This window comes from Heloderma suspectum, chromosome 10 (assembly GCF_057233095.1).
Source record: "Heloderma suspectum isolate Gila_16-S chromosome 10, 16-S_ref, whole genome shotgun sequence".
NCBI lineage: Eukaryota > Metazoa > Chordata > Lepidosauria > Squamata > Helodermatidae > Heloderma > Heloderma suspectum.
In genome coordinates, this window is record NC_139467.1 from 22,356,699 (window position 1) to 22,383,730 (window position 27,032).

Below are 27,032 nucleotides of genomic sequence, written 5' to 3' on the forward strand. Positions count from 1 at the left end.
GATTCAGGTGCACTGTGGCCAGGTATGAAACCTGAGAGTGGTTTAATTCAGACTCCATCTCCAAGTCAGCACAGTGTTCTTACCTGCACTACAGGGTTAACCACAAGCCAATCGAGCCCAGCACATTATTCTTATCCTATTCAAGGTAAAGGTCAGCATGGTTTTTTATCTACGTACCTCTTCCCTGTAACCCGGTCCAGAAACCATGAAGAGGCCAGCACGTTTGTCTTTGTTTTGTGCATGCTTCTCTGTGCTTTGCGAGCCATACTTTGCCTCTGCTCCTAGTTTGCCTGCCTTTTTTTGGACTGATTTGTCCAGATCTGTCTGCCTTCACCTGGTGAATTTTACTGTGCAGTGTTTCTGAAACCCCCGTGGAAGTGGGAGGACCCTGCTGGGGTAAGAGAGGAATGGGGTCACAGAGGTCACCTGCATGTCACTGTTCAGCATGTCCATGTTTATTTCCTACCAGCGCTGCTGGGCTTAAGTTATAAGAATGCCTAGAGCCGCCTTCCCCAATCTGGCGCCCTCCTGATGTTTTGGACTATAATTCCCACCACCCCCAGCCAGCATGGCAAGTGGTGATGGATGACAATAGCTGAAATCCAAAGTGTCCGGAGGGCACCGTGGTTGGGGAAGGTGGGCAAGGGGGCCAGCTATCCAACCTAACAGCTCCCACTATTTACTTTCAAGATTTGTACCCTGTCTTTTGATCAAATGATCTCCTAAGACCGCTTAAGACAGATTGCAGTAATACAAAAAACCTATCCGGCAGCCCTTGTTCCTTCGGCCAGGGGCAGAGGTCAAGGTGTCGTTTCCCCCCCACAGTCCTGCAGTTGTGAATCAATTGGCTATTAGAGCAGAGTGCTTTCTGGCAGGGGGAGAGAAGAGAAGAAGGTTTCTCCAGCTGCTTGCTCTCTGGCCACTAACTGGGGCCAGGCTTGCTTTTCCTCCCATTTGCCCTTATTCTTGTCCACCGCCATTAAACAAAGCACCCTTCTCCAGCCTCTGGGCAACTGACATATAAGTCTGTTATAAGTTATTCTGCCACCCTACCTCCAATACGAGGTGAGCGAGTCCTTCCTATTCGTAAAAGCTTCCAGATTAATGGATGAAAAGTACCAAATAAGAGCAGTGATTTGTGGTTGTGTTTTCTTATTAGGAGCCAGTGAAAATGGTCCCTCGGGCAAAGCTTAGGAAATTAGTAGTAAAACGAGTCCTTAACACTTGTGAACAGCTCAGGATAAGGGAGTGATAGCGTTGGTCTCCAAAGCTGAGATCTGTGTTTTTATAACGGCTTTGAGACTCCCCAGACAGAAAGATCCTCATTCCATCTGTAGTCAGTGCCTCATTACCCTGGCAACATACACTGAATCGGATTACCTGTTCATTGCATCAGAAGTCCATCACTGCTTTGTTTGCTGAATACTAAGGTTTATTTCATAAAAGACAATTTTACATAGGAAAATGAAATCAGAATGGATTTGGGCACAACATATCCAAACTGTGTAAGATAAATTGGATTGTAACACCTCCCCCCCCCCCCCCGGTCCAACCCTTAGCATTGTACTTAGGATAACTCTATCAGTCTTCCCCAGCCTGGTGCCCTCTAGATGTTTTGGCCTTGAACTCCCATCAGCTCCAACCAGCATGGCCAGTGGTCAGGAATGCTGGGAGCTGTAATCCAAAACATCTGAGAGGCACCAAGTTAGGGAAGGCCACTGTATATCAAGTGGTCACCTTGACAGGTTAAGATAGTTTCTGATTGTTTAATGTAAGTTTACTACCCAGGATTTCAAACCACAATTGGTCAGTTTACTATTAAACCACAGGTGGTTGTTTTGGATGCAACAGCTAATTGCAGTTTAAATAAACCAGGATCTAAGTGCTAAGGAAGCAAGAAGGGGAGCATGTGGTCCTATTGCACATTCCTATGGTTTAGCAAGCATGGAATTCAAAGTCAGAATGGGTTCACTAGGGTTTGTGGCTCATCCTTAACCATAGTTTAGATCAGGGGTGGTGAACCTGGGGCCTGTCACCTGTTTTGGCCTACAACTCCCATCAGGCCTAGCCAGCATAGCCAATAGTGAGGGATTATGGGAGTTGTAGGCCCAAAACTCTGGAGGGTCACAAGTTGCCCACCCTGCTTTAGATTTTTAACCATGGTTAAGGAACAAAGCATGGGTAACCATTATATTGGATTAGAGTCTTTTGTGGGGGAGCATCACTGCTTTTTCTGTACAAGAAGCTGATAGAAACAGTGATCCAGAATCTTTACATGTAGCATGACACCACATACACAGGTGGAAACAGATGACAACTTACTGCTCTGGTTCAGACTTCATGGCCAAATTGTGTTTTGGCTGTTGTGGCCTTGCCCCTGGCTCATGTGCTTCTTCTTTTTTCTCATGCACTCAAATTCCCTTCCTCACTCTCTGGTTTACAGTAACAGTAGCGTCTCATTACCCCTGAATTGAATCAGATCTGGACACGGCAAACTATACTTAGCCTTCGAACTGGAATTGGAAATGCAGTTCAAACCGTGGTTTCTGATTCTGGTTTGGAGGTGAACTACGGTTTAGTCTAACAATGGCTTGCTCTATTCGGAAGTAAGAACATACTCAGGTTATCGTGAATCAGGAAGTGGGCAAAGGAATTGGAGCGCAGGAAGGGAAGAAGAAAAGAGAGTTCCTGGGCCCTTAGTTTATTCACAGTGTTCCTGGCTGACTCTAGCAGAGGGTCACTTCTCGTCCTGCTTCTTCATGGGTTGTGGCAGAAGGATGGTTAACTCTCAGTTCACCTTACAGTGGGCACCTATAGATGATCAGCTTCCCTTGTTAGAGCTGCTGTGTCTGACAGTTTTAACTGTTAACCATGCAGTCTTTCCACCCACATTTGCGAGTGCTGGAGTGGTTTATGCTCCCCCCACCCCTGTAATACTATCTGGGTTAAAAGCTTCAATTAGAATTGAAATCTGCCTCCTCCTTCTCCCAGCAGATTTTTCAAATCTGGAAGAGAGCTGCAAGTCTCTCAAGTTATGTACATTTCATATCTACATAGCTACAGATTTCATATTGATGGGCAAAATCACACAATTTCTCTACAAACCATGTTGAAATGACACTTTTGTTTTGTAGCCCATACAGGTAGATATAATAACCTCTACTTTGTACCTGAAAATATCCAGTATGAACCCGTCCCCTAGATGAATCCTCAGAATTCATAGGCTTATTGTTGGTTTCTTTTTATACGTGTGCCTCTTTAACAAAAAAACTGCAGAGAGTGTGACCTAACTCATTCTAGTTATTAATACGCGTCTCTCTCCAAAAAGAGGAAAAATGTGACCCTGACACAGTGTGTGGACTCATGTTGGCTCAAAATGCAGGATGGTACATTAATTGCAAAAACTCACTTTTGGTATCACTGAGCAGACCTTGAAGATGCGCATCCCCGACTGCTTGCAAGCAAGATGAAAATGGAGGCTGCCGGGAGAAGACTGGGGTGCTTTTCAGCCAGATTGTATGTCATTGTGCCAAGTAGCGTTAAAAATAGGCGACTGTGAACCCTTGATGTCATGTAGCAATATGAGGAGAGCTGCAGCTGTAGTGCCTCTTAACTGAACATTGCAAAGTGCCGCCCTCGACACACCTGCCATGGGTTGCTTATGTCACTTTGGGGGATGACGGGTGTGTGTTTTTTTCATTGGTTGCATTAACAATGGTAAGCATCAAGATACCATCACTGGAATCAATCTAGCTTTGGTGAGTTGCTCTGCTTATCACAGAAACAAGCCGTCTACTGTAAAATGGGGGCACATGAGCGGGGGAGTCTTCCTGGAAGGATTTTGAATGCCAATATAGCTGATTTCCTAGAATTAAGTAATTTTTAGATTGCTTTTGAAGTAGGTCATCCATCTTGGGGATTACACTGTTTGCTTAAACACCATTAAGATCCCTCTATATGATGGCTGCTCAGCTGCCGCACACACGTGAACACCCTCATGCATTCATGCAATGGGCAACATGTTTAATATTAGAATTCTTGACCAAGGGACAATTGTTCTAAATCTGACACAGGGTACACTGTGTTTTAGCCAAATCTGTGTTGGGTTTAAGTCCTAGTTTTTAAGATGCTCAAGGTGTTGTTGTTCAAACTGGGACCTGAAACAAAATGTTGCTGTTGGTTCCTTACCTCCTAACAGGTGGACTCCTGTTCAGGGTGCCAGCCAACCAGCTGTACTCCAGGATAGTTTACTGCATTCCCATCCCAGGTCTCCGTTTTCCTTTTCCCACTGACACCCATCAGTCTGTGGCTACTGAGCATGTTCAGTCCTCATTGAGCTGTTTTGGTTTGATTTTTTTGCCCCCTTTGTTTGTTTTTTTGAAAGATACTTGTACTTCTGCAAAGCTCTGCGTTCCCCAGGGCATGCTGATATCGCTCCTGTTTCTCAGTGGCCCCATTGTGACTACATTCCTGTTTGTTTATTTATTTGTTTGTTTGTTTGTTTATTACATTTCTATCCTGCCTTTTCCTCCAAAGAGCCGAAGGCAGCGATCATGATCCTCCTCCTCTCCATTTTATCCCCACCACAACCCTGTGAGGTAGATTAGGCTGAGAATCAGTGACTGGCCCAAAGTCACCCAGTGAGTTTCATGGCAGAGTGGGGACTTGAACCTAGATCTCCCCAGACCCAGTCCAACTCTTAACTGCTACCCAACACTGGCAATGTTGGAACTCACCACTTGGGTTAGCTATTAGAGGGAGCGTTGGCGGTGATGATTAGGTTGGATCCAGAACAGGAGTGGGCAACTTGTGGCCCTCCCAATTGTTTTGGCTTACAACTCCCAACAGTCCTAGCCAGCATACCCAATGGTGAGGGATGATGGGAGTTGTAGGCCAAAACATCTGGATGGCCACAGGATGCCCACCCTTGCTCTGGAATAAGTTAGTCACACTTGGGTTCCATTAAAAACAATAGTACTTAAGTTAGTCATGACTGACTTTTCACATGGCTTACAAATGGGACCTACGTGCAACTAACGTATACCCCTTTACCTGGGAGTAAGCCCTATTAAACACAATGGGACTTACTTCTAAGTAGAAAAGTATAGAATTGGGTTGTTTATCTGGATCCAACTCATTATTATTATTACTGTTATTATTGTTATTAGTAAAAATAATATTACATGGTTTAAGTCGTAGTTTCTTAGCATGCACATATGGAAGGACCAAATCTTTTTCACACAGTTTAAAAAACAAATTTAGTAGAACATTAAAAAAGCATAGTTTCTCAAAATGAAGACACTCCTGTCTTGGCACTGTGTAGCACACAGATGGTTGTGAGGGCATTAGAGTAGCTCGTTCTGTCTTCACCATCTCTCTGTCTGGATTTGGACAATCACCGGGGGTTCGGGGGGAGCCATCGTGGTTTCTCCCCCTGCCCCTGCGCATGCCGTGCACAAGCTCATTGTTTACATACTTACCCACATGGCAGCGTGGGATGACGTGTCGTCCATACCCAGTGCAGTGACTTCGTACCCACCCTACAACCCATAGCATACAGTAGGGGTTGTAGGGTAGGTACGAAGCCACTGCACTGGGTATGGACGACACGTCATCCCACGCTGCCATGTGGGTAAGTATGTAAACAATGAGCTTGTGCACGGCATGCGCAGGGGTGGGGAGAGATGCCACGTGGGCTTCTTTTCCCCCTGTGTTCGTCCGAACACCCTCACTGTCTCTCTAAACTTTTCTTTGACTAAGGAAAACACAGTTGGGACCAAGAATGCTGGAAATGCCAGGTTTTTCCTTCAATTCCTTTTGACTTCATCTCTTGCACTTTTAATGAAATGCGCTAACACATAGCCATTCTCTTGGTTTTTGCAGCTTCAAGTACCAATGCCAACTCCATTTCCACATCCTCAGCTGCTGTCAATATTTCAGCATCAGCAGTAGCCAGCATCTCTCAGCAGGTACATCTTCCCCCTGTAGAAATAAGCATGTATGAAACCTATTTTATTCCATTAAATTTTTTTTTGAATTGCACTCTTTATTATTTTTCAGACTGCGTGTTGTAATACTATACCTTGGTTACTTGGAAGTAAGTCCCACTGTGTTCATTGAGCCTTACTTCCTAGTTAGTGTGTTTAAGATTGCAGCCTAAAACTCTTACATAGGTTTTTCGAGGTTGGTTCATTGCTGTTTGCTAAACATGAATTTCAGGTGCAGAATGGAAGACAAATTTGAATGCCCAGATGCTATTCTTGTAGACAGAGGGATCCAGACTAAGGTAGTTGAACTTCGGTCCCATTGAAATCAGTGGGACTTAAGTTTGTTATGGCAAACTCTTCATATTGATTTCAATGGGGTCTAAGGGTGATTAACTTAAGGGAGGTTCAGATGACCCCCCCCCCCCCACCAAATGTGTTCAAGGAACATAGAACATAAAAAGAGCCATGCTGGACCAGACCAAAGGCCGATCTAGACCATCCTTCTGTTTGCATAGTGGTAAGCCAGATGGCCTAATGGGAAGCCCACAAGCAGAACATGACTGCAATAGCACCGTGCAGTTGTGTTCCCCAGCGACTGGCACCAAGTGGTGCACTGCCTCTTATCCTCGAGGTAATATATAGCCATCATGACGAGTAGCCATTGATAGCCTCGTCTTCCATTAATTTGCCTAATCCCCCTTTAAAGCTGTCCAGTTTGGTGGCTTTAAAAGTTGGTGAACGTGTGAGGGGGTTGTGGGGCTATGTGGGCTAGCTCCGCCCTCCTCTGCTGATGTGTCCGCTGGCCACGACCCTCTGCCAACAGTGCATTTGACGCACTTGAGGAGGGATTCTGTACATGTACTGATGTATGTGCGTAGAACTCCTCCATGTGAAGATTCCGATTGGGCCCAGATTCCTCCTCACATGGAGGATCTCTAATGTGTATGTTGGTACATGTGTAGAGCCCGTCTCATGCATGAAGGATGCATGGATGACAGGTGGACTGGGGTTGGGTTTATTTATTTATTAAATTTATTAATCGCCCATCTGGCTGGTCACCCAGCCACTCTGGGCGATGTACAACATATAATAAAACAGTTTAAAACAATAAAATTCTACAATAAAAACATTTTCTAAAATACCCTAACCCACCCCAAATGCCTGCCTGAACAACCACGTTTTTAATGCACGGCGGAAGCTCATTAAAGCTAGGCTACCCAGTCCTGCAGCACCCCTCTTGCATTCCTGGAATGTGTGGGACATTGTCTAAACTCCCTCCTCCCCCACTTTAGTCTGGATCCAACTCATTTTCATTGCATGGGGGGGAGATGGTCTTGTAGCTGAAAGATCTAGAGCTGCCTCCTGGAAGTTGGGGATCCTAATAAACCTCATTCTTCCCTTTGCCACTTATCCTTCGAAATCTTGGCTGAATTGCCTAACATCTTTAAACCTGTAGATTTTAGGGAATCATGGTGTGACTAAATTGCAAGCCATCTTGGGTCTCCTATGGGGAAGGTCCTAGATTAGAAGGCCTGATAGCTGTTGTAATTTAAGAAAAATATAGCCAGAGACTTTATCTAGATACATCCCTTTTATTTATTACTTAGACTGGATGATGTCTACTCCACCCTAGAAAGAGTAAATTAAATTCTGTTGCTTCATCCAGATGGCTGTACTGTATATGGATCCCAGGGCATGGTCTGAGAGCACATGAAGCAGTCACCTTGTTGAAGGCAAGCAGGTCTGGGTCTGGCCAGTGCCTGGGTGGAAGACCACATGTCCCCTTCCTTGTTTGGTCTAATTTCCCACTGTAAAAGCCCCATTTATTCTGAGACAGGTAACATTATAAACCCAAGGTGTCTGAAAGTTAATAAGATTTCTGATACCTTACGCAGCCTGGTGTTGGAAATCCTTTCCTACCCCCCCCCCCCCCAGTATTCTGGGGAATTGTCTTTGTTTTGTTGTCCCTCGCCCTCTTTGATTCTTCACTTTTTAACAGGAGTATCCTACGTACACAATCCTCGGCCAAAGTCAGTACCAGCCATATTATCCAAGTTCAAGCTTTGGAGTTATAGCACCAGCAGACAGCAGCACAGAGAGCACCACATTAGCAACAACCACATATCCTTCTGAAAAACCAAATGCCATGGTGCCTACTCAGACGGCGCAGAGACATTCCTCTGGTAATACCACGGGGAAAGGGCTGGTTTCAAAGTGCTTCTGTGTGTTCATCCTTCTTGTGTGGAGTTCCTTACGTGTACCTGACAGAGGTCAGGCTGTGTGAGTACAGCTCAATTATAGAATGAGGTGTATCTTAATGCACTGGTCTGTCCCGTGCACATTCCCTTTATCTCTGGGAAAGGAATGTTTTCCATTCTGCTGATTACCCTCCGCCCCACCCCTCAGTCCTGAAAGGTCCCAGGTTTCACTTCATTCATTTATTATAGTATGTATTATTTACATTTATTTGTCACCCGTTAACCTAGTCCTCTAAGTGATGGACAACAGTTTAATCAACACATATCCAGTAATGCAGTAGAATAGCAAATAAAATGAAATACATAATCAACATAATGTTGCAAATAGGGCAACAATAATTCCATGAGGGTAAAAATAGAGTAATCTGCCAGAGCAGAAGCCAAAATAATAATCTTCACATCCCACCTTTCTTCCAAGGTGCTCAAGGAGGCATCTTCCAGAGGGTAGAATCTTGTGGCACTTCAAAGACGAACAGATTTATTCTGGAATAAGCTTTCATGGACTATAGCCCACTTCATCAGATGCATGGAGTTTGATGGAGAGTTTCAGGTTTATATGCAGTACATGTGGTGGTGTGGGGGGAGAATTGTTAATACGGACATCAGAAGGAAATTAAATGCAGAATGTGACAATCCTATTATCAATAGCGATCATGCACAGTGCAGTTGCTGGTGGTAACACAAGCATCCTGGCACTAGGTGACTCTTCTCCCCCCTCCGATTTTATCCCCACAATAGCCCTGTGAGGTAGGTTAGGCTGAGAGACAGTGACTGGCCCAAGGTCACCCCAGTGAGATTCAGGGCTGAATGGGGATCTGAACCTGTGTCTCCCCATTCCTTGTCCACCACTCTGCCCATTGCACCACACTGGCTCTGTTTGTGCAGGTGCTTCATACACCCTTCAAGAATAGGAGCTACAAAATGTGTACCTTAACGTCACCACATCTTGTGGTAGCAAATTCCATAGTTTGACTATGTGTTGTGTGAAGCAGTCCTTCCTTTTCTCTGTACTGAATCTCCCACCAACCAGCTTCATTGGATCACCCTGGGTTCTACTGTGAAGAGAAGGAGAAAAATGTCTCCCTGTCCCCTTTCTCCACACTATGCAGCTTTTTCAGTGGTACAGTACCTTTTTGCGATGTGACAACCAGAACTGTACTAAGTATTCCAAATGTAGATGCACTGTGGAGTTGTATAAGGTATTTTCAATACTTTTCCTAATGAAGACCTAGCATGGAATTTGCCTTTTTCACAGCTGATGTATACTGGATTTATGTTTGCATTGAACTGTCCGCCACAAAAGAAAGCATCTCTTTTCTAGCTCAAACTTCATGAGTCTATATGTGAAGTTAGAGTTGTTTTCTCCAGTGTGCATCATTTTTCACATACATTTGCCACTACGTTGCCCGTTCATCCAGTTTGGAGAGCTCTTTGCAATCCATTTTGGTTTTAGTTGCTGGGTTGTTTATCTCTTGTATTTTATTGTTTCATATAACACACACTGCCGTGAGAACACAGTGTATTTGAAGGGTGGGATATAATTGCACAAAATACGTAAAATCCCTTTCTTTAGGTGACCCATCTACAAACCCTCCATTACCAAGAGCAGCAGCAAGTAAAGATGTAGACGAGCAGACACGGAAAAATGTGACTGGGAAAAACAGAGGCAAGAGGAAAGCAGACTCTTCCTTGCCACAGGACAATGAACTTGAAGTTGGTGTTCAGTCTTCTCCACCTCCACCCCTTATTCTCTCTCTCTCTCGCTCTCTCTTTTTTCTTTCAAAGCTTTAACAGCATGTGAACAATTGGGTAAAAGGTGGTGGGTGGATGGGTAGACAGTCGTACAGTTAAGTCATTTTAGACTCTGGGCTTAAATGTCTTATGGTGGCCCCACTCTTCATACGCTTCCCTTCCTAAGGTGGTAATGTGCATTGCTACACTTACTTCAAAATGTGCAAAGCCAGTCCTGCTGCACTGTAGAGTCCTCCTGTTCATTCTGCTAAGTGGGTCCCTGGACATCTGATCCAAAGTCCAGCACTGATGGCACCACTGGTGGTGGACAGTGAACCTCTGTAAACCACAGCTTTAGACTTGTAGGACTAAAAGGACTCTGTAACCTGATTCACAAGTAGCGGCAATTCATGGGTTGTTAACCCATGAATTGCCAGGGTACAGTAGGAGCAAGGGAGCTTGTGCACTGCTTCCTGCGCGCTCATTGCTTCCACTTTACATTCGGCTTTGTAAACAACCCAGGAATGACCAGTTCCCGGGTTGTTGTCATGATGTGCAAACCTGGCACTCTGGATTGTTTAACCCATGGCTTGTTGTTGGGTTAAAACTCTGGGTTGTTTAACCCTAAACAACCCAGAGTGCCGGGTTTGCACTTCACAACAAAGCCGGATATAAAGCAGAAGTGGCGAGCGCACGGGAGACAATGCATACCCTCCCTCCAGCGTGGCCATAGCTATGTATGGATTATTTAACCCATAATTAGTTGTTACATGTGAACTGGGTCTATAGGGATGACAGTAACCTCCCAACAAAGGTGCTATGTTGACCACGTAAAAGCAGAAGGCCAGGCTCTCATAATTTATAACAGGGACAGCCAGTTCAGAGGCATCATACTGCCTGCCAGTCAAAGGAGCTGATGTTGCACACCCCTGTTCCTTTCTGCACCTGAAGAGAGCTTTGAGGCCTGGGCACATCTCATTCTGCAGTAGCTCAGACCCTCTGTTTGTGGTTCAAGCCCCACAGTTTCAGATTTTCCATCTAAGAATACAAAATGTAGTTCAGTGTGGTGTCATCAGACCCATATAGGAGACACAAAACCCTCCCCTATCTAGATTTAAGATTCTTATAACAGCAGCCTCAGGTAAGCCACTGTGGCCCTTTAAGTTGTTAAAATGGGGGGGCTTTCTGGGCAATTGGAAAAAAACACACACCACCACCACCAAAACTAACCTTTGTTTGTTATTTCTTCCTCAGCGAGTGTTCCTGTGGGACTTGGATGAGACCATCATAATATTTCATTCTCTTCTCACAGGATCATATGCCCAGAAATATGGGAAGGTACTGATGTTTTTGTTGTTACTGCAGAATTTCTGAATGGTTTCACCTTTACTCTTGAGTAAATAAATCCAAACATCCAATTTTGTGAAAGTGCTCTCCTATAGCTTTGGATCATGCACAGTGCTCAGACAAAGAGGTAAGACAGACTATGTTTGCATGATCATCACAGCCCACCATGGCTTATTTAAACCACGGTGGGTTGTGGTGTGTGCTGGCTGCCCTTTTGATTATTCAAGCTGTGGTGGGCTGTCACCGTGACTTATCATGTCGTGCAAACCTGCTGAACAACCCTCACATAACCCATGGGCTGTTTTACGGTTGCTAAACCCTCTCATAAACCAGCCTCACTTGAGTTCACACGACACGATAAGCCATGACAACCACCTGCCGTGGCTTGAATATTCAAAATGGCACGTGCCGCTTAAATTAGCCACGGTGGGCTGTGGTGATCAAATGAACCAGCAGGGATGGGCCCATCCCTCAGCCTGGTGAGGGCCAGCTGCCATTTGACTCCTCCCCTCCCAGGACTGTCTCCATCAGCAGCCATTCCACCTGACTGGTGCAGAGGGAGAGATGAAACAGCAAGGCCCCTTCCATCAGCGCAACTACCATTTGGCACCTCCTGTCCCAGAACTGTCTCAGTCTGTTGCTCGGATGCCTAGATGTACTTATTTTCCTCTTCCCTCCCTTTTTTATTGTGTCTATTAAATTCTAAGCCATTATTGTTGTAAACTGTGAACTGCCTTAAGTCATTGACAGAAAGGCAATTTACTGTGCAATCCTATGCATATCTACTTGGAAGTAACTCCCCTTCAGTGAGGCTTACTTGCCAGCTAAGTGTGTATAAGATTGCAGCCTTTACATGTTTAAGAGTATCCTGGGGCCTAGATTGTGCATAGGCTTGCTCCTGTGCAGCTTACTCCTAGGAAAGTGGATATAGGATTGCAGCCTCGATGTTGTAGCCCTAATTCTAAGTCAAAGTAGCTGGGACACAATCAAGGTACTTTCTGTTAAGCTATGTCTTTGTGTGGTATGCAACAAAGACTTTCTGCTGCACTTAGAGGTAAGTTCCACTGGATATAATGCCGCTTACTCCCAGGTAAGCAGGTATAGGATTACAGCCTAAATTAACTTTAACTAGGTGACAGCCTAAGAATAAGCTTCAAGTTCTAAGAGTGTCTCCCTTTATGACGGAAACTCAGATTTCTTCCTCTGGAAACTTTTAACACAAAAAAATAGGTTTTTTCTCTGTTCTGACTTCTAGGATCCAACTCTAGTGATTGGCTCTGGATTGACTATGGAAGAAATGATTTTTGAAGTGGCTGATACACACTTATTTTTCAACGACTTAGAGGTATGTATTCTCTCTTGAATCCTGACCTTGAAGCAGATGTGGTGGAATGCCACAGTCATGAATAACAAAGTAGATTCTAAAGGGACAGTGGCATCAGGCAGAGCTGAAACAGTGCTAGAAACAAAGCCAGGTTGCAATGCCCAAAGTAGCCAGCCTGGAGTGTTTCACAGCCTGGGGTTTACATGCTTCAGAGCCCACCTCCTTCCATTTTAATCACCAAGACCAGTCCAAGAGCAACCACTTTGCAAGGATGAAGAGTCTGTGGCTCTCTAGATGTTGTTGGGTGTTCAACTCCCATCACACCCAGCCAGCATGGCCAATGATGATGAGACTTGTAAGTGATGGCTCGTCCCACACTACCCTGAGCCAGGTGGTGGAACTCAGGATTCTAATTAAAAAAAAAATAGATCCTGCAAGGCCAAAGCCTGCCTGTTCCTGCTTTAACCTACTAATTTGCTGTGTAAGAGCTTCAGCTAGTGGGCAGAATAGAAATGGAATGAATGTCTTAGGATATAGTGGACTTGTGGTTTTCATGGATTTATTGTTTTATTGTTGATAATGTTATGTGTAGTTATGTAGGTATACTGCTTCTTTGTAAACCCTTTTAGAAAATTTAGAATGTTTATTTAGAAACCTTTTGAATGTCACTAATTTTATTAAATACATTTGACCTAACGATGATTCAGCTATCTCTGGCTGCACTTGGTGCTTTTGGCCACTGACATGGCAATTACAAATGGAATGGAAGTTTTGCTCTTTCATTTGGATGAACTCTCAAAAGCCTCCACAGTTTCTCTGTCCAGCATTAATGCTGTGCAGCTACAAAGGCTAGATTTGTGAATGTCACAACATCACGTTTGGGAGGTGCCAGTTATGTTCAGGGCCAGGTTGTTTAGAGCAGGGGTAGGCAGAAGGTAGATCTCCAGATATTTTGAACTTCAACTCCTGGAAGCCCCTGCCACCATGACCAATGGTCAGGAATGCTGGGAGTTGAAGTCCAAAACATCTGGATATCTACTTTCCTCCCATCCCTGGTTAGAGGCACTGAACAATACAGGGTCATGTGTTGGGAACTAAAGGCCTTCGAACTTATTTAAAACATAAGCTCGGGGATTTTTTATTTCCCTGTAGCTCCTTTGCTAGATGCCTTGCAGAATCTGAGATTTTAAAAGGCCTAAGTCATGATCATATCTTTGAGGCATCACCTTTAGGGATGGACTACCACTCAGTGGAAGCCCTCATCCTTTGCATGCAGAACGTCCCAAGTTAAATCCTGGCATCTCCATTTAAAAGCATTCAGGTAGCAGGAGATGGGAAAGACACCTCTCTACCTGAGAGCCTGGAGAGCTGCCGCCAATAAGAATAGACAGTAGTGGGCTTGGATGGACAGATGACCTCATACAAGGCAGCTTCCTATGCTTTGTTTTCTCTCATTACAGGAGTGTGACCAGGTTCATGTGGAAGATGTTGCATCAGATGACAATGGGCAAGATTTAAGGTGATCTATTTGTGTCTTTTATTTGTAACAAGCTGCTCAGAGATCAGAGATTGTCCCTGCCTAGGGAGAGGGAATATGGTCTAGTGAAGAAGGTGGCAAGCTGGATGGGGAACTCCTGCGGGCCAGAGGTTCCCCACATCTGTTCTAACTCAAGGGTTCAAAAGTTGGTCTCATCAGAGGAGGAGGGTAAACAGTAGGTGGGCACTCTCTGTTTTTAGCTGTCGTAGTATGTGATTTTTAATGTTGTAAGACATTGGGGGCCCTTTCGAAGGCCAAACGGCAGATATAAAAAGAATGGGTGAAATCCCACATGGTGCGAATGAAAGGCAGCTTGCGCAACTGATACTTCTCTTCCCCTCCTCCCTCATGCCCCACCCCCCGTACCCTTGGAAAAGCCTCTCCAGAGGGTCTGGGGGAACCTATTTAATATTGTGAAATGTGTCTTACCAAGCTGCAGTGGGAGGGGGGAATCATCCAAAATTGAGGAGAGGGATTTTGCACCCCTCATACAAGGTTCCAAATTTCAGCAGTTCCCCCTCTCCCGACTCTCTGGAGAGGCTTTTCAGGGGGTAGAGGAGGTAGCATGAGGAAGGAGGGGAAGAGAAACATCCATTGCACGAGCTGTCTTCTGCTTACCCGACATTTGATTTCACACAATTTAGTGAATAAAATATAACTAACTAACTTAGAGCTGAGGCAGAACTGACTTCCTAGCAATGGCAATTGCATTCCCTTTCCTTCTTTGTGGTCCCTGTGCATCACACATATGGGGTGATGTGGTCCCTGTGCATCACACATCTACACCTGCGCAGGGCCTCTATTCGGGAAACGTTTATAGTTGAGGAATGCTGGTTTTGGTGGGAGTCCTCCCCCACCGTCCCACTGCGCATTTCCGAGTGGGTTCCCACCAACCTCCTCACTTCCTTTTTGACCGCCATTAGGGTTGCCTCTCCAGGAACGTCATCCGTTTTTTTCTAGGACTGTTTTGTTGTTGTTTATTTGGTCAGTCGCTTCCAACTCTTCGTGACTTCATGGACCAGCCCACGCCAGAGCTTCCTGTCGGCTGTTGCCACCCCCAGCTCCCCCAAGGTCGAGTCCGTCACCTCCAGAATATAGGACTGTACTGCTGACATTATTTTCTTTCACTTTGTCTGCTTGTCTTTTCTGCCTCTTCTCACTGTTTTTTCTTGCTATCTATTAAAAAAAAAAAGAGTGGGTTAGATTAGTTAGGTTTTTTCATCTTATCGGTGTATGGCATTGAAGGCCCCTTCAGAAAGTCTGTCAGCTGTGGCAGCACATTGCCACTGTCTGACAGTCATTCTTTATGCCTTCTTTGTCTTGGGGAGGCTCACGTTGTGGAGACCTGCCACCATTGTCAGTCATTCTCCAAGCAAGCCCATAGGAAATGTTCAGATAGATTGAAGGCGATTTTGTGGCAAAAAGCCCTTCAAGCAGTAGACACTACGAATCTCAGTCGGGGGCCTCAGGAGCTAAGGAGATGCCAATCTCTGAATTAGCTTCTTCCCCCCCCCCCCTTCCTCATCAGAAGTGAAGAGAGTGGATCCATCTACTCCTGGCTGTTGGGTGGCTAAGAAAATTTCCAGAAAGGCCAATCACACTAAGCCTGTGACCGAGGCTGTACCTAAGAAAAAGAGGAAAAAGGAGGTTAAGAAGACCTCACCAAGATCATTGGAGCTGGGGATCCCTCCTCCCCCACCTCTTTTAAACTCACCGATTCCGACACTGCCCTTGGTACCGACTGCTATCATACCATTGGATCCTCCATCTACGGTCTCGGAAGGGGAGACTAGAGATCTCTCCCCCGTTCCACATTGGAGCATTGGTTCTCAATCCTTGGAACTGATGCTCCTAAACTCCAGAGGCACAGTACTGTGACCGAGGATTGCAAGCCTCTTGATACGGGAGACCACAATCTGCAGCAGCTCATGGGGACCCTATCACTTGGTACCGGTCGCCCCTTCATTGTTATGACAAGGACTACCTCAGTAGACCTTGCTGCCCTCAGCAGGAGTGGAATCGATACTCAGGCTGGTCTATGCCTCCTCCAGGGTCTTAATAATGTGATGATTGGTCACTCAGAAGAGATTATGATGTGTTCTATGAACATGCGAGATATTTAGGAGCAGCTTCTCCTTGATACAGATCTCATCCATCAGCTTCAATTTCATGCCCACCAGATACTGATGTTTCTCAGCTGCCACTGCCAGTACCGCCGTGCTCAACTGCTTTGCAATTTACTAGAGCAGCACGGATAGGGGTCCCCTAAGTTGTCCCTTGCCAACCCCTGTACAGGAACAGAGTGAGGAGCTAAAGACTGTCACAGAAGGAATTATCTCACGACTCAGTGGAGGATTATCAGTTGGATTCCTCATCTTACTCCTCCATTCCACTGTCTATTTCTTTTCCTGATGGTGTGGCGGGTGCTCGAGATAGAGCTTCTCCTTCAAAGAACAAGTTCTATGAATGGTGCAGTCATTAGGAATAAAGGTGCAACAGCCAGCAGAGAAAGTCCAGGACCCAGTCTTTGATGTGGTGTATTCTGAGTCTTTGGTACCAGTTGTCATCCCGTTCCTACCAACCTTTCTTCAAACAGTGAAGCAAACCTGGTCTGCCCCGTCTTCTATGGCTCCTACGTCTAAATGATTAGAGTCATTGTACAAGGTGCGAGAGAAGGATGCCACATTCCTTTTTTCACATCCACGTCCCGATTCGTTAATAGTTGAATCAGCTCAGGGATGATCACAACGTTCTCACGTGTCTCCAGTGGATAAAGAAGGATGCAGACTTGACTTTATGGGATGGAGATTTTATTCATCAGCATTGGGACTCCATGTTGCTAACTACCAAGCCATGATGTCCCATTATGAATTATTTTTGTGGGAGAAGATGGATTCCGTATGTTCTTACCTGCTGGAAGATTAGAGGGAATTAGCCAGAGTATTCCAAGTGGAGGCAGTTAGACTCTCACACCAACAAATAAATAATGCATGTCATCAGGCAGATTGCAGTCAGAAGTCAATGGTGGGCTCAGTGGCACTGAGGTGACATGCGTGGCTCCAGTCCGTAGGACTATCACCTGAGGCCTGTTCTAGGATTGAAGACTTATCTTTTGATGGAGAAGGCCTGTTTAATTCTAAGACAGGTGACAAGATGGGCTCCATGCAGAAGGCCAGAACAACGGTTAAGAAGATGGGACTCAGACAACCTCAACAGCAACAGTCATACAGACCTCAATGCTGGTTTAGACAACAGCCTTCATACTATATCAAAAGCAAGCTGCAGACTGTACCTCTCGGTACCAGCCACAACAGCACCAGCAAAGGAAGCAGTATTCTGCTGATACATTTCATACCTCCCGTAATAAGGCAGTCAACTCCTCCAAACGGTGTCTTTGACTCTGTACTGGCTCATGTTGGTCATCACTCCTTGTCCCGCAGTCTTCCTTCCTCCCAACTTGGTGTGCAATAACCTCGGATCAATGGGTATTGGCTATTTTTCGTCATGGATACAAGATTGAATTTGACGTTCTCCCTCCAGTGGGAACTGTTCGAGTGACCCCACCATTGGAGGCATTATAGCTAGAGACAGAGTCCTTCCTTCAGAAGGGAGCCATCCAGCGTATTTCTTCTGAGAAGCAGAATGAGAGTTTTTTCTCCCATTACATCACAGTTCCAAAACAAGATGGCAGACTTCATCCTATTTTGGACCTATGGAAATTAAGTTTATCACACCCAGGAGATTCAGGATGACTACACTTTCAACAATTCTCCCCGTCCTTCAGAAAGGTGTTTGGTTCGCAGTGGTGGATCTCAAAGATGCTTATTTCCACATATCAGTTGAAGAGTCATTCTGGAGGTTCCTTTGCTTCGTTGTAGGACTGGGTATGTTTCAGTTCCATCTGCTGAAGAGTCAGTGTGCCTTGTGATGGCACTGCAGGTATTTACAAACTTGTGACGGCACCGAGGGTATTTACAAAATGCATGGCAGTAGTCTGTGTGTATCTCTGACTCAAGGGCATCGAAGTTTACCTGTATTTGGATTACTGGCTCCTGGTCGACACTTCCAAAGAGGCCATGGGTCATTCTGTCATTTTTGTTCTGAGCCTTCTTGACGCTCTGGGACTTTGCCTCAACGAGGAGAAATCGAGCTTATTCCCTACTCAAACTATGCAGTTCATAGGGGCACTCTTGGATGCTACTATGGGCCATGCTTATCTCCCTTGGAACCATGTAGTTCAATTAGTAGAATTGGCAAACACTCTGTACCGAAAAAGACTTGTTTCCACGTTTATTAAGACATATGGCAGTGACGGTGTCTGTAGTGGAGTGGGCCCGATTGAGAATGCGGGCCATACGAAACTGGTTCATCCGCGTTTTCGACAACGAGACTGATGCTCGTCAAACCCAGTTCAGGATTCCAGACCACATCTCCCAATCTCTTCACTAGTGGATGGATCCCAAGAACCTCAATCGAGGCATTCCTTTTCTGCAACTCCCTCCATCTCGGGTCCTCACCACTGATGCCTCCCTAACTGGGTGGGGAGCTCATTGTGGGCCTCTGCAAATCCAAGGTTGATGGTCATCAGTGGAGCATTGGGCTCACATAAATTTTCTGGAGCTCTTTGCAGTGTGGAAAGCTCTTCAGGCTTTTTCAATTCACCTCAAGGGCAGACATGTTCAAATCCTAACGGACAACACTTCCATTCTTTGGCACCTGAACAAGCCAGGGGGGCACTCACTCATCCAAGCTAGTGGACCTTACCCTAAAAATTTACTAGTGGGTGAGCTCCAGAGGCATACGCATCACGGTGATTCACATCGCAGGGACAGACAACATTTTGGCAGACTCAGTCGCATCTTCTGGACATCCCAAGAGTGGGAACTGTCTCCAGTCATCCTGCACATGATATTTTGAAGGTGGGGTCACCCGTCAATGGACTTGTTCACAAACCCATCGAATGCAGTATGCAAGGTGTTTTGTTTGAAAGTGGGAGTAGGTCGTTTGTCATTGGGAGATGCATTTCTCCTTCACTGGAGCAGAGTGTTCTTCTATCTCTTTCCTTTGTTTCCTCTGCTACCAAGAGTGATAGTGAAGATCCGGGAGGAGAGGACCAATTGCCTGTTGATTGCTCCATGGTGGGCGAGACAGCCTTGGTTTACGATCCTGTCAGACATGGCCAAGGGCAACTTCATCTGTCTTCCACTCTTAAGGAGCCTAATCTCCCGGGATCAGGGGAGAATCCAACACCTGGACATACATACATTGAAGCTGACGATGTAGAGGATTCATTTATAGGATTGTGGGGGGTCGGTCCCTTCTCCAGTCCAACAAATATTGAACGCAGCAAGAAGACCAGTTCTCGTCACTCTTACAATAATAAATGGGCAACTTTCCGAAAGTTTGTGGAATCTAAGGGTTTCCCCCCTCTTTCTTGTTTAATTATAATTTTTTTGTCATTCCTTCACCATTTGTTTCAAAAGGGCCTTAAATACTTGTTGATTAGAGTTTATGTGACAGCAGTATCCATAATGAGAGGACAGATACAGGAATCTTCTGTGTTTACGCATCCACTCACCAAGCAATTTTTGCATGGACTATGGAATTTGGTTCCCCCTGTAAGAAGGATAGCGCCGGACTGGGATCTTTCCTTGGTGTTATGGGCATTGATGTCGAAGCCATTTGAACTGATGGCTACTATTGACATTAGTTTACTTTCTTGGGAGGGGCTTTCTTGGTAGCCATCCCTTTGGCTAGGAGGGCATGTGAACTGGGTGCTCTCCATATCGACATTCCTTTTACTGTGTTTCTTAAGGACAAGGTTGTTCTTCGAGAGGACATTTCTTTCCTGCTGAAGGTGATATTGGAGTTGGAAAGAATTTTTTAAAAGCCCGAACTGAATCTTTTCATAAATCACAGAGATTATTTGTCTGCTATGGCAGACCCAATAAGGGCTTACTTGTGTCATCCCAAAGAGTGGCTGCTTGGATAATTCAGACTAATACTAGCATACCAGCTTATGGGTCAAGACATGAGAGCCATGTCGACGTCTACAGCATTCGGTAGAGGGGTGCCTTTGCCAGACCTATGTAAGGCTGCTTTGGTCTACCCCATCTACTTTTGTGAAGCACTACAAGTTAGATGTGCATTCAAGGTCAGATTGCATGTTTGGAAGAGCAGTATTGTTGACAGTTTTATGATGACACACCTACCCACCACTGGTAAGTTGGCTTGTTAATCGCCCATATGTGTGACGCACAGAGACCATGAAAGGCAAGTTGCTGACCTGTAACTGTAGTTCTTCGAGTGGTCATCTGTACATTCACACAACCCACCCACCGTCTCCTCTTCGGTGTCAGTATCTTCTTGGTATTGATACTGAGGATTTTCCTCAGATCCAAGACTGTGTATGCGGTCCCAAGGAACTGAGGAGATCAGTGGAAACCCACTTGGACATGCGCAGTGGGATGATGGGGGAGGGTTCCCACCAAAACCAGCGTTCCTTAGCTATAGAAGTTTCCCGAATAGAGGCTCCACACAGGCGCAGAGCCCATATGTGTGAATGCATAGATGACCACTAGAACTACAGTTACAGGTAAGCAATCTGCCTTTCCCTGCCCACCATGCATTCTTCTGCCCATTCAGAGTGAAGGCAAGGTTATAAAGGAAGCATTGGCTTCACTCTGAATTGACTAATTTGATCTCAGTGACAGTCACAACACCAAATCTAGCTGGCTGTCATTGTGATATCATCATGTTTACAGTGTGATCCCTGGTTGGCTGGGAACATGCTGTGAGGAAGAAACAACCCTTGTGAAAAACAAAGAGTACTGCTAAAGCAGCTGCCTTGGGGGTGGGCAGCAAAGTGAGTGACTGGGTACATGCATGGTAAGCTTTGGTGTGGGTGTCTTCGGGTAACATTTTCAGGCCCCCCAGGGCCCCTTGTTTGCACTAAAAATGTTCATTTACAAATTGGCACAGCCAGATAGTATGGGTTGGATCCAAATTTAGTCATACTTAGAGCAGATTCATTGAAATTAATAACACTTGAGTTAGTCTAAAAAGTGCAACTCTCCTGGCATTATGGAGCCAGTGCACAGTACTTGGAAAAGATTGGAACAGAAGAACACCTGGCACTTCGAGAAAGCTGTGTTGTAGAAGGTCAAGTTGTTTGTCCATCTGGCCCAGTATTATCAATGCTTGAGTGGCACTGGTGTCTAGCAGAGGTCTTTCCCATCACCTGCTCCTTGGTCCTCCCTGGAGATGCCACGGATTGAATCTGGAACCTTCTCTATCCATAGCATGTGTTCTACCCCTGAGCTCTGGTCTCTCCCCTATAAATATCCTGAAGAGGTATGTTTCTAAAGGCAACCCAGAAGACACTAGTAGCTGTTGGAGATCCCAGGGCAACTTGCCCATGAAGTCATCATGGCGTAATATTAACAAGGGAACTGAGTCTGAGATAGTGACTTGCCCTGATCTGGGGATATGATAAGGCCTCCAAGGATCAAAGCCTGATCACTTGAAGACGATTAGGTATTCAGGGTTCTGAGCACCAGGAGCAGTGGATCAGCAGGGCCGAGGATAGAGCCAGGTGGGCTCATGTGCAGGGAGATCTGCACTGGGTAGGGCAAGAGGACTAGAATCTGTCTTCCAGCAATGACTGTTAGCATCCAGTGAGAGGTTGCCAATCTATTTCGCCCAAAGCTTGCCTTTTCTGTCCCAGCAACTACAATTTTTCCACGGATGGCTTCAGCGGCTCAGGAAGCAATGCCAGTCATGGCTCAGGAGGTGTCCAGGGCGGAGTGGATTGGATGAGGAAGCTGGCTTTCCGCTACCGGAAGGTGCGCGAGGTCTATGAAAAATACAAAAGCAACGTCGCAGGTGAGTGTGAGCAGTGTCCGTGTTCCTCCTGCTTGCTGCAGGCTGAGGCCAGGGGCACTAGGCTGCAAGGGTAGATTTTACTGTGGAAACTGTTCTGTCATTCAAAATGTATTATTTGTTTATTCTTTAAAACCTTTTTATTTTGTCTTTCTGGAAAAACCAATCAAGGCATTTTACAAAAGAATTCTGGAAACAAAAGATCATAAAAAAATACAGGTGAAGTAAAACATTAAAAACAACCTTCAAAACCATAACAACAATTTGAAAAGCCAAATTAAAAACATGCGTCTTGACCCCCTTCGTCAATGCTGAGAGAGTGGGGACCAGTTATAGCTCCAAAGGGTATGCACTCCAGAGTCTGGGAGCAACACAGGGGAAAGCCCTTTCCCACGTGCCCAACAAGCAGGCCTCTGTAAGCCATGTTGTCTTCAAAAGAGCCTCTTTTGAAGACAGAAAAACAAAACGGAGCTGTGTTGCCCAGAAGAATAATCCCAAAATCCATATACTGTAGTATCTTTATTAGGTCCTAGGGTCATTGAAACCTTGCAGAGACCACTTTGAATGTCTGCAGACCCTCCTCCTCCATATCATCTTCACAGATGTCCTGACTACAACATCCAGTCAGCCTTTCCCCCGCCCCTTTCCTCCTATCTCCCACCCCCACCACTGCCAACCTGTTTTTTGTAACATCTTGGCTGATTAAGAGATCTGGAGATCTTGAAAGCTTGCACATTTTTTGTGATCGTGGAGTTGGCCTAATAAAGGTATTACACTATTCTTGTTCTGTCATTGTTAAGCTTTTGCATGTTGGAGACATGGAGCCAGAAAGCCCAGGGTGGTAGGTCCATGTTCGTGTCTTTTAAGACTATGGCCGCATTCTAGCAACTGTGTTAAAATGTTCACTTATGCCTTGTGTGGAATTTAAAGACAGCTGAAGTGGGGGGGGGGGGAGAGAGAGAGAGACTGATTTAATCTACGTAAATGAAATCCTCAATTTTGTTGAAGTAAGTGCTGAGTCCCACATTGGTGAAGTGCCAGCAGCGGTCTTACCTTCCAACAGGTCTTTACCTTTTAACAAAAAATTATTTTATCACTGTATTTCAGCAAAAATCTGTTCCTCCCCTAATATGTTGTGAGCAGCCAGTACAAAAAAAGTGTTACATTAGAGCAGAACAAGGCTGGTTTGTGCAGGGTAGACTGTTTTATTATGGATCATTTTATATGTAACCATTTGTAAGATGCGTTGAGTACCAAACTGCAGAAAGATAACCTATAAATTTTAACAGGGAAAAGTAAAGAAAACAAAAATGGCATTGTGTGGGTGCATGGAGACTTGAGTGACCACTTGCCATTTTTCTAATGTTGTTTCCAGATTTGACCAGTTCCTTGTTAAGTGAATCCAGACATCACAATGTTATGGCTCTGGGCCCTCACTAACATTGTATTGATGACAATACTTGGTAAAATTATGTTTCTACTTTCTGATGAACGTAATTCGTCTTTCTGTGTGTATTCTGCAGCCCTCCTCAGCCCAGAGAAGAAGGAAGCTTTACAGAGATTAAGGGAAGATATAGAAATGTTAACAGATTCCTGGTTGGGAACAGCACTAAAATCACTACTGCTCATTCAATCCAGGTATGGAGAGGTGTTGTGGTTTTCTCCATTTTTACAGATTTCTAGGAGTGCTGCGATGTATATAGTGTACACCACAATGTAGAGCTGTCTTGTCTGACTTGTGACGAGGCTGCCACATCTCATAAAATCGTAGGGTTGGAAGGGGCCTACAAGACCATCAAGTCCAACCCCTTGCTCAGTGCAGGAAGCCTGATTCCCAGGTAGTCTCGTATCCAAGTACTAACCAGGGCTGACCCTGCTTAGCTTCCAAGATCAGATGAGATTGGGTGCATCCAGCCTTTTGTTCATGTCTCAGTGAAGAACCTCATGATTGGTACCAGAACCACACTGCAGCAATTGCCTTTCCCCCTATTAAAGCATGGGTGCAAAACTGCTTTCAGCCTGAGGGCTGAATTCAGTTTCGAAGACACTCTCGGGAGCTGTATTCCAGTGGTGGGCAGGACCAACGGCAAAGAGGCATGGCCAATAATACCACAAACACGGGCACATTGACACTTCAAGCTCATACTGCCAGTAGCTAATCCTTGAGAGGGGCATTTCAACCTTTTAGAATGAGAAAAAAACTGCACCAAAGCTTGGAAACCACCAAACAATGGGTGGTTGGGGGAAAGGGGAAGGGTGCATGGCTATCAGGGGAACCCCGGGGGGCTCGATTTGGGACCCCAGGAGGGTTGGATTCTTGGCCCCCAGGCCTGAGGTTCTGCACCTCTGTGTTAAAGACATAAAGGCCAGGAGTGGTGGGAGGGAGGGTACCATCCACATCCCATTGAAATCCACATCAACTGTGCAACCATTTGATTACATTATTCAGTATTGATCAATATATGATGTACGACATGCATATACATATTATATGGTATTAGTACATGATTAATAATGTAATCTGCAGATACCTTTCACTGGATGCCATCAGAGGGGGCATTTTCAGCTGAGTGCCCTGTTTGTGGCGTTCTGTCCCCTCAGGGCTTGACTAGCAATGTCTTTGTTACCATTCTGGCACCAAATGAAGACCCTCTTGTTCACCCCGGCGTTTTAGTGATGTGGACTCTTTGTTCTGCTGTTTTGTTATCATTTGAATGGATGTTCACTTTTTATTGTATTTTTATGTGTCTGCAAACCACGCTGAAATCAACTGATATACAGGATAGTGTATAATGTTCTGTTAATGAAATACACTTTTTTAGTGTCCATAGAATAATGTAATATATGAATTAGGGTTTTTTTATGTTTTAATGTATTTGTAGTGCATTACTGGCCAGGCTGTATAATTAATTAGCAACTTCATATCCTCAGCTTTTTAATAACTGGAAGCTGAGACCACTCTTAGGGCAGACACAGCCTTCCCCAACCTGGTGCTCTCCACACATGTTGGACTCCAACTGTCATCATTCCCAGTCAACTTGGCTAATGGTCATGCTGGCTGGGGTGATGGGAGTTGTAGTCCAACACATGTGGAAGGTGCCAGATTGGTGAAGGCTGGGGCAGCATAACCCCATATTGGCAGCCCCAATTCCTCTCTCTCCTTCCATAACATGCAGTTCAACTTACTTTTTGTCCTGGCATCATGTCGCCGTTTCCACACCATTGGCCGCTTGTGGCCAGGCACAAGGAAACACTTGGCATAATGATAGCCAGACACAAGGTAAATTGTATTGCAAGTTATAGAGAGGGGAACAGGGGAACCCATCCCAGAGCTGCTATTTTGTGTGGCAGCCCTGGGTTTTTGGAAACATTCTGCCTTCAAAAATACTGATTTGAAATATGGAGGAAAGGTGCAAAGAATAGCGAATAAAAGAGGAGGAGCCAGATTGAGCTTTCTACAGTGTTCCTCCTTCCTTAGTGCTTGTAAATAGATTTGCAACATCCTTACTCCCCCCCCCCCCCGAGTGTTTATAAACAGGACCCCTTTCTCTGACTGTTTTCTCATTTTTACTCTCTAGAAAGAGTTGTGTGAATGTTCTGATAACGACCACTCAACTTGTACCGGCTCTGGCCAAGGTCCTGCTGTATGGACTAGGTGAAGTGTTCCCAATCGAAAATATTTATAGCGCGACAAAAATAGGTAGGTGGTTACATAAAATTCCTCCTCTTTGTGGCTCTTGACCTGGTTGGTGTTAGGAGTCAGCCCTTGAGAGCAAACTGGGTGTGGAGAGAGAGAGCAAGAAGGAGATTTCAAGGGGTCAAGCCAACCACAGCAGCGTCCCCAGGGATATGTTCCACTTTCCACACATGGCTCCTTATGGCCTATGTTGCCTCAAAGCCTTTCTGGAGCAATGGCTGTGACCCAGAAACAGGACCCACAGCTCCCCAGAAGTTAAGGTCTCTGTAGCCCAGGGGTGGGCTACCAGGCACCCCCCAGAACTGTTGGACTACAACTCCCATAATTCCCAACCACTGGGCATGCTAGCAGGGGCTGATGGGAGTTGTAGTCCAAAATATCTGAAGAACACCAGATTGCCTACCCCTGCATAGTCCATGGATGAACCAAGCTTTTATGTACTCCTGTCAGCTCTGTAACATTGATACATTAGCAAAGGTGGACCATAAGAACCAAGGGATTTGTCAGTGGTAGCCCTTGGTCAAGGTCATAATGCTAGTGTGTGAGGGTGCTGAAGATCACACCTTTTAAAATGCTCTGCTTTTCACTGCACTGTGTCTCAGCTGTGTTCCAAGCCATAGGCTCAGTTTGCAAATAATGACAACCCACGGGTTGTTTAAACCATGGGATGTCAAGGCTGAGTGGCAGCAAGCGTGTTGCCTTCCATGTGCTCGTCACTTCAGCTTTCAGTTAACAACCCAGGAACGTCCCATTCCTGGGTTATCATGATGTCTGAATCTCGAAACTCTGGGTTATTTAGGGGTTAAACAACCCAGAGTTAACCAATGGTTTGTTGATGGGTTAACTCCGGGTTGTTTAACCTCTAAACAACCCGGAGTTTCCAGGTTTGGATGTCACAACAACTCAGGAACGGGGCATTCCTGGGTTGTTAATTGAAAATGGAAGCGACATGTGTGTGGCAGGCAGTGCACTCACTCGCTCCCACTAGATATCGGCAATTCTTGGCTTAAACAACCGAGGACTTGCCATCACACACAATATGGTCATTGTTTTAGCCAGAGGTTAATGTTTGAGATGATCCATAAAAAGATCTATGATTGAGGAAATAGGTCTGTGATTTTGTGAGGTTTGTAGTATTTGGCAGTATTGAACCAAGACCTGCAACTTTAATAGATTTTTTTATATTAAAAACCCTTTTTAATCAACTGAAAAGATGCCCAATTAACAGTTTAAAAAAATTAAAATTACCTTTTCTGAAACCACTGCCAAC

At 45.2% G+C, this 27,032-nt stretch overlaps 1 protein-coding gene across 5 annotated transcripts in view; it reads left to right on the forward strand.

Moving 5' to 3' along the window:
- EYA3 (EYA transcriptional coactivator and phosphatase 3) overlaps window positions 1-27,032 on the forward strand; it is a 90,930-nt gene that overhangs the window by 57,865 nt on the left and 6,033 nt on the right. For 4 of the 5 annotated variants that reach the window (XM_084815532.1, XM_084815533.1, XM_084815534.1 and 1 more), the window contains 9 exons: window positions 5,884-5,969; window positions 7,987-8,170; window positions 9,819-9,958; window positions 11,231-11,314; window positions 12,579-12,668; window positions 14,108-14,166; window positions 21,911-22,068; window positions 23,589-23,703; window positions 25,644-25,765. In XM_084815532.1, coding sequence (XP_084671658.1) covers window positions 5,884-5,969; window positions 7,987-8,170; window positions 9,819-9,958; window positions 11,231-11,314; window positions 12,579-12,668; window positions 14,108-14,166; window positions 21,911-22,068; window positions 23,589-23,703; window positions 25,644-25,765 — 1,038 coding nt within the window. Of the gene's footprint in view, window positions 1-7; window positions 146-5,883; window positions 5,970-7,986; window positions 8,171-9,818; window positions 9,959-11,230; window positions 11,315-12,578; window positions 12,669-14,107; window positions 14,167-21,910; window positions 22,069-23,588; window positions 23,704-25,643; window positions 25,766-27,032 lie in introns of all 5 variants that reach the window. The other variant, XM_084815536.1, reaches the window with a different exon arrangement.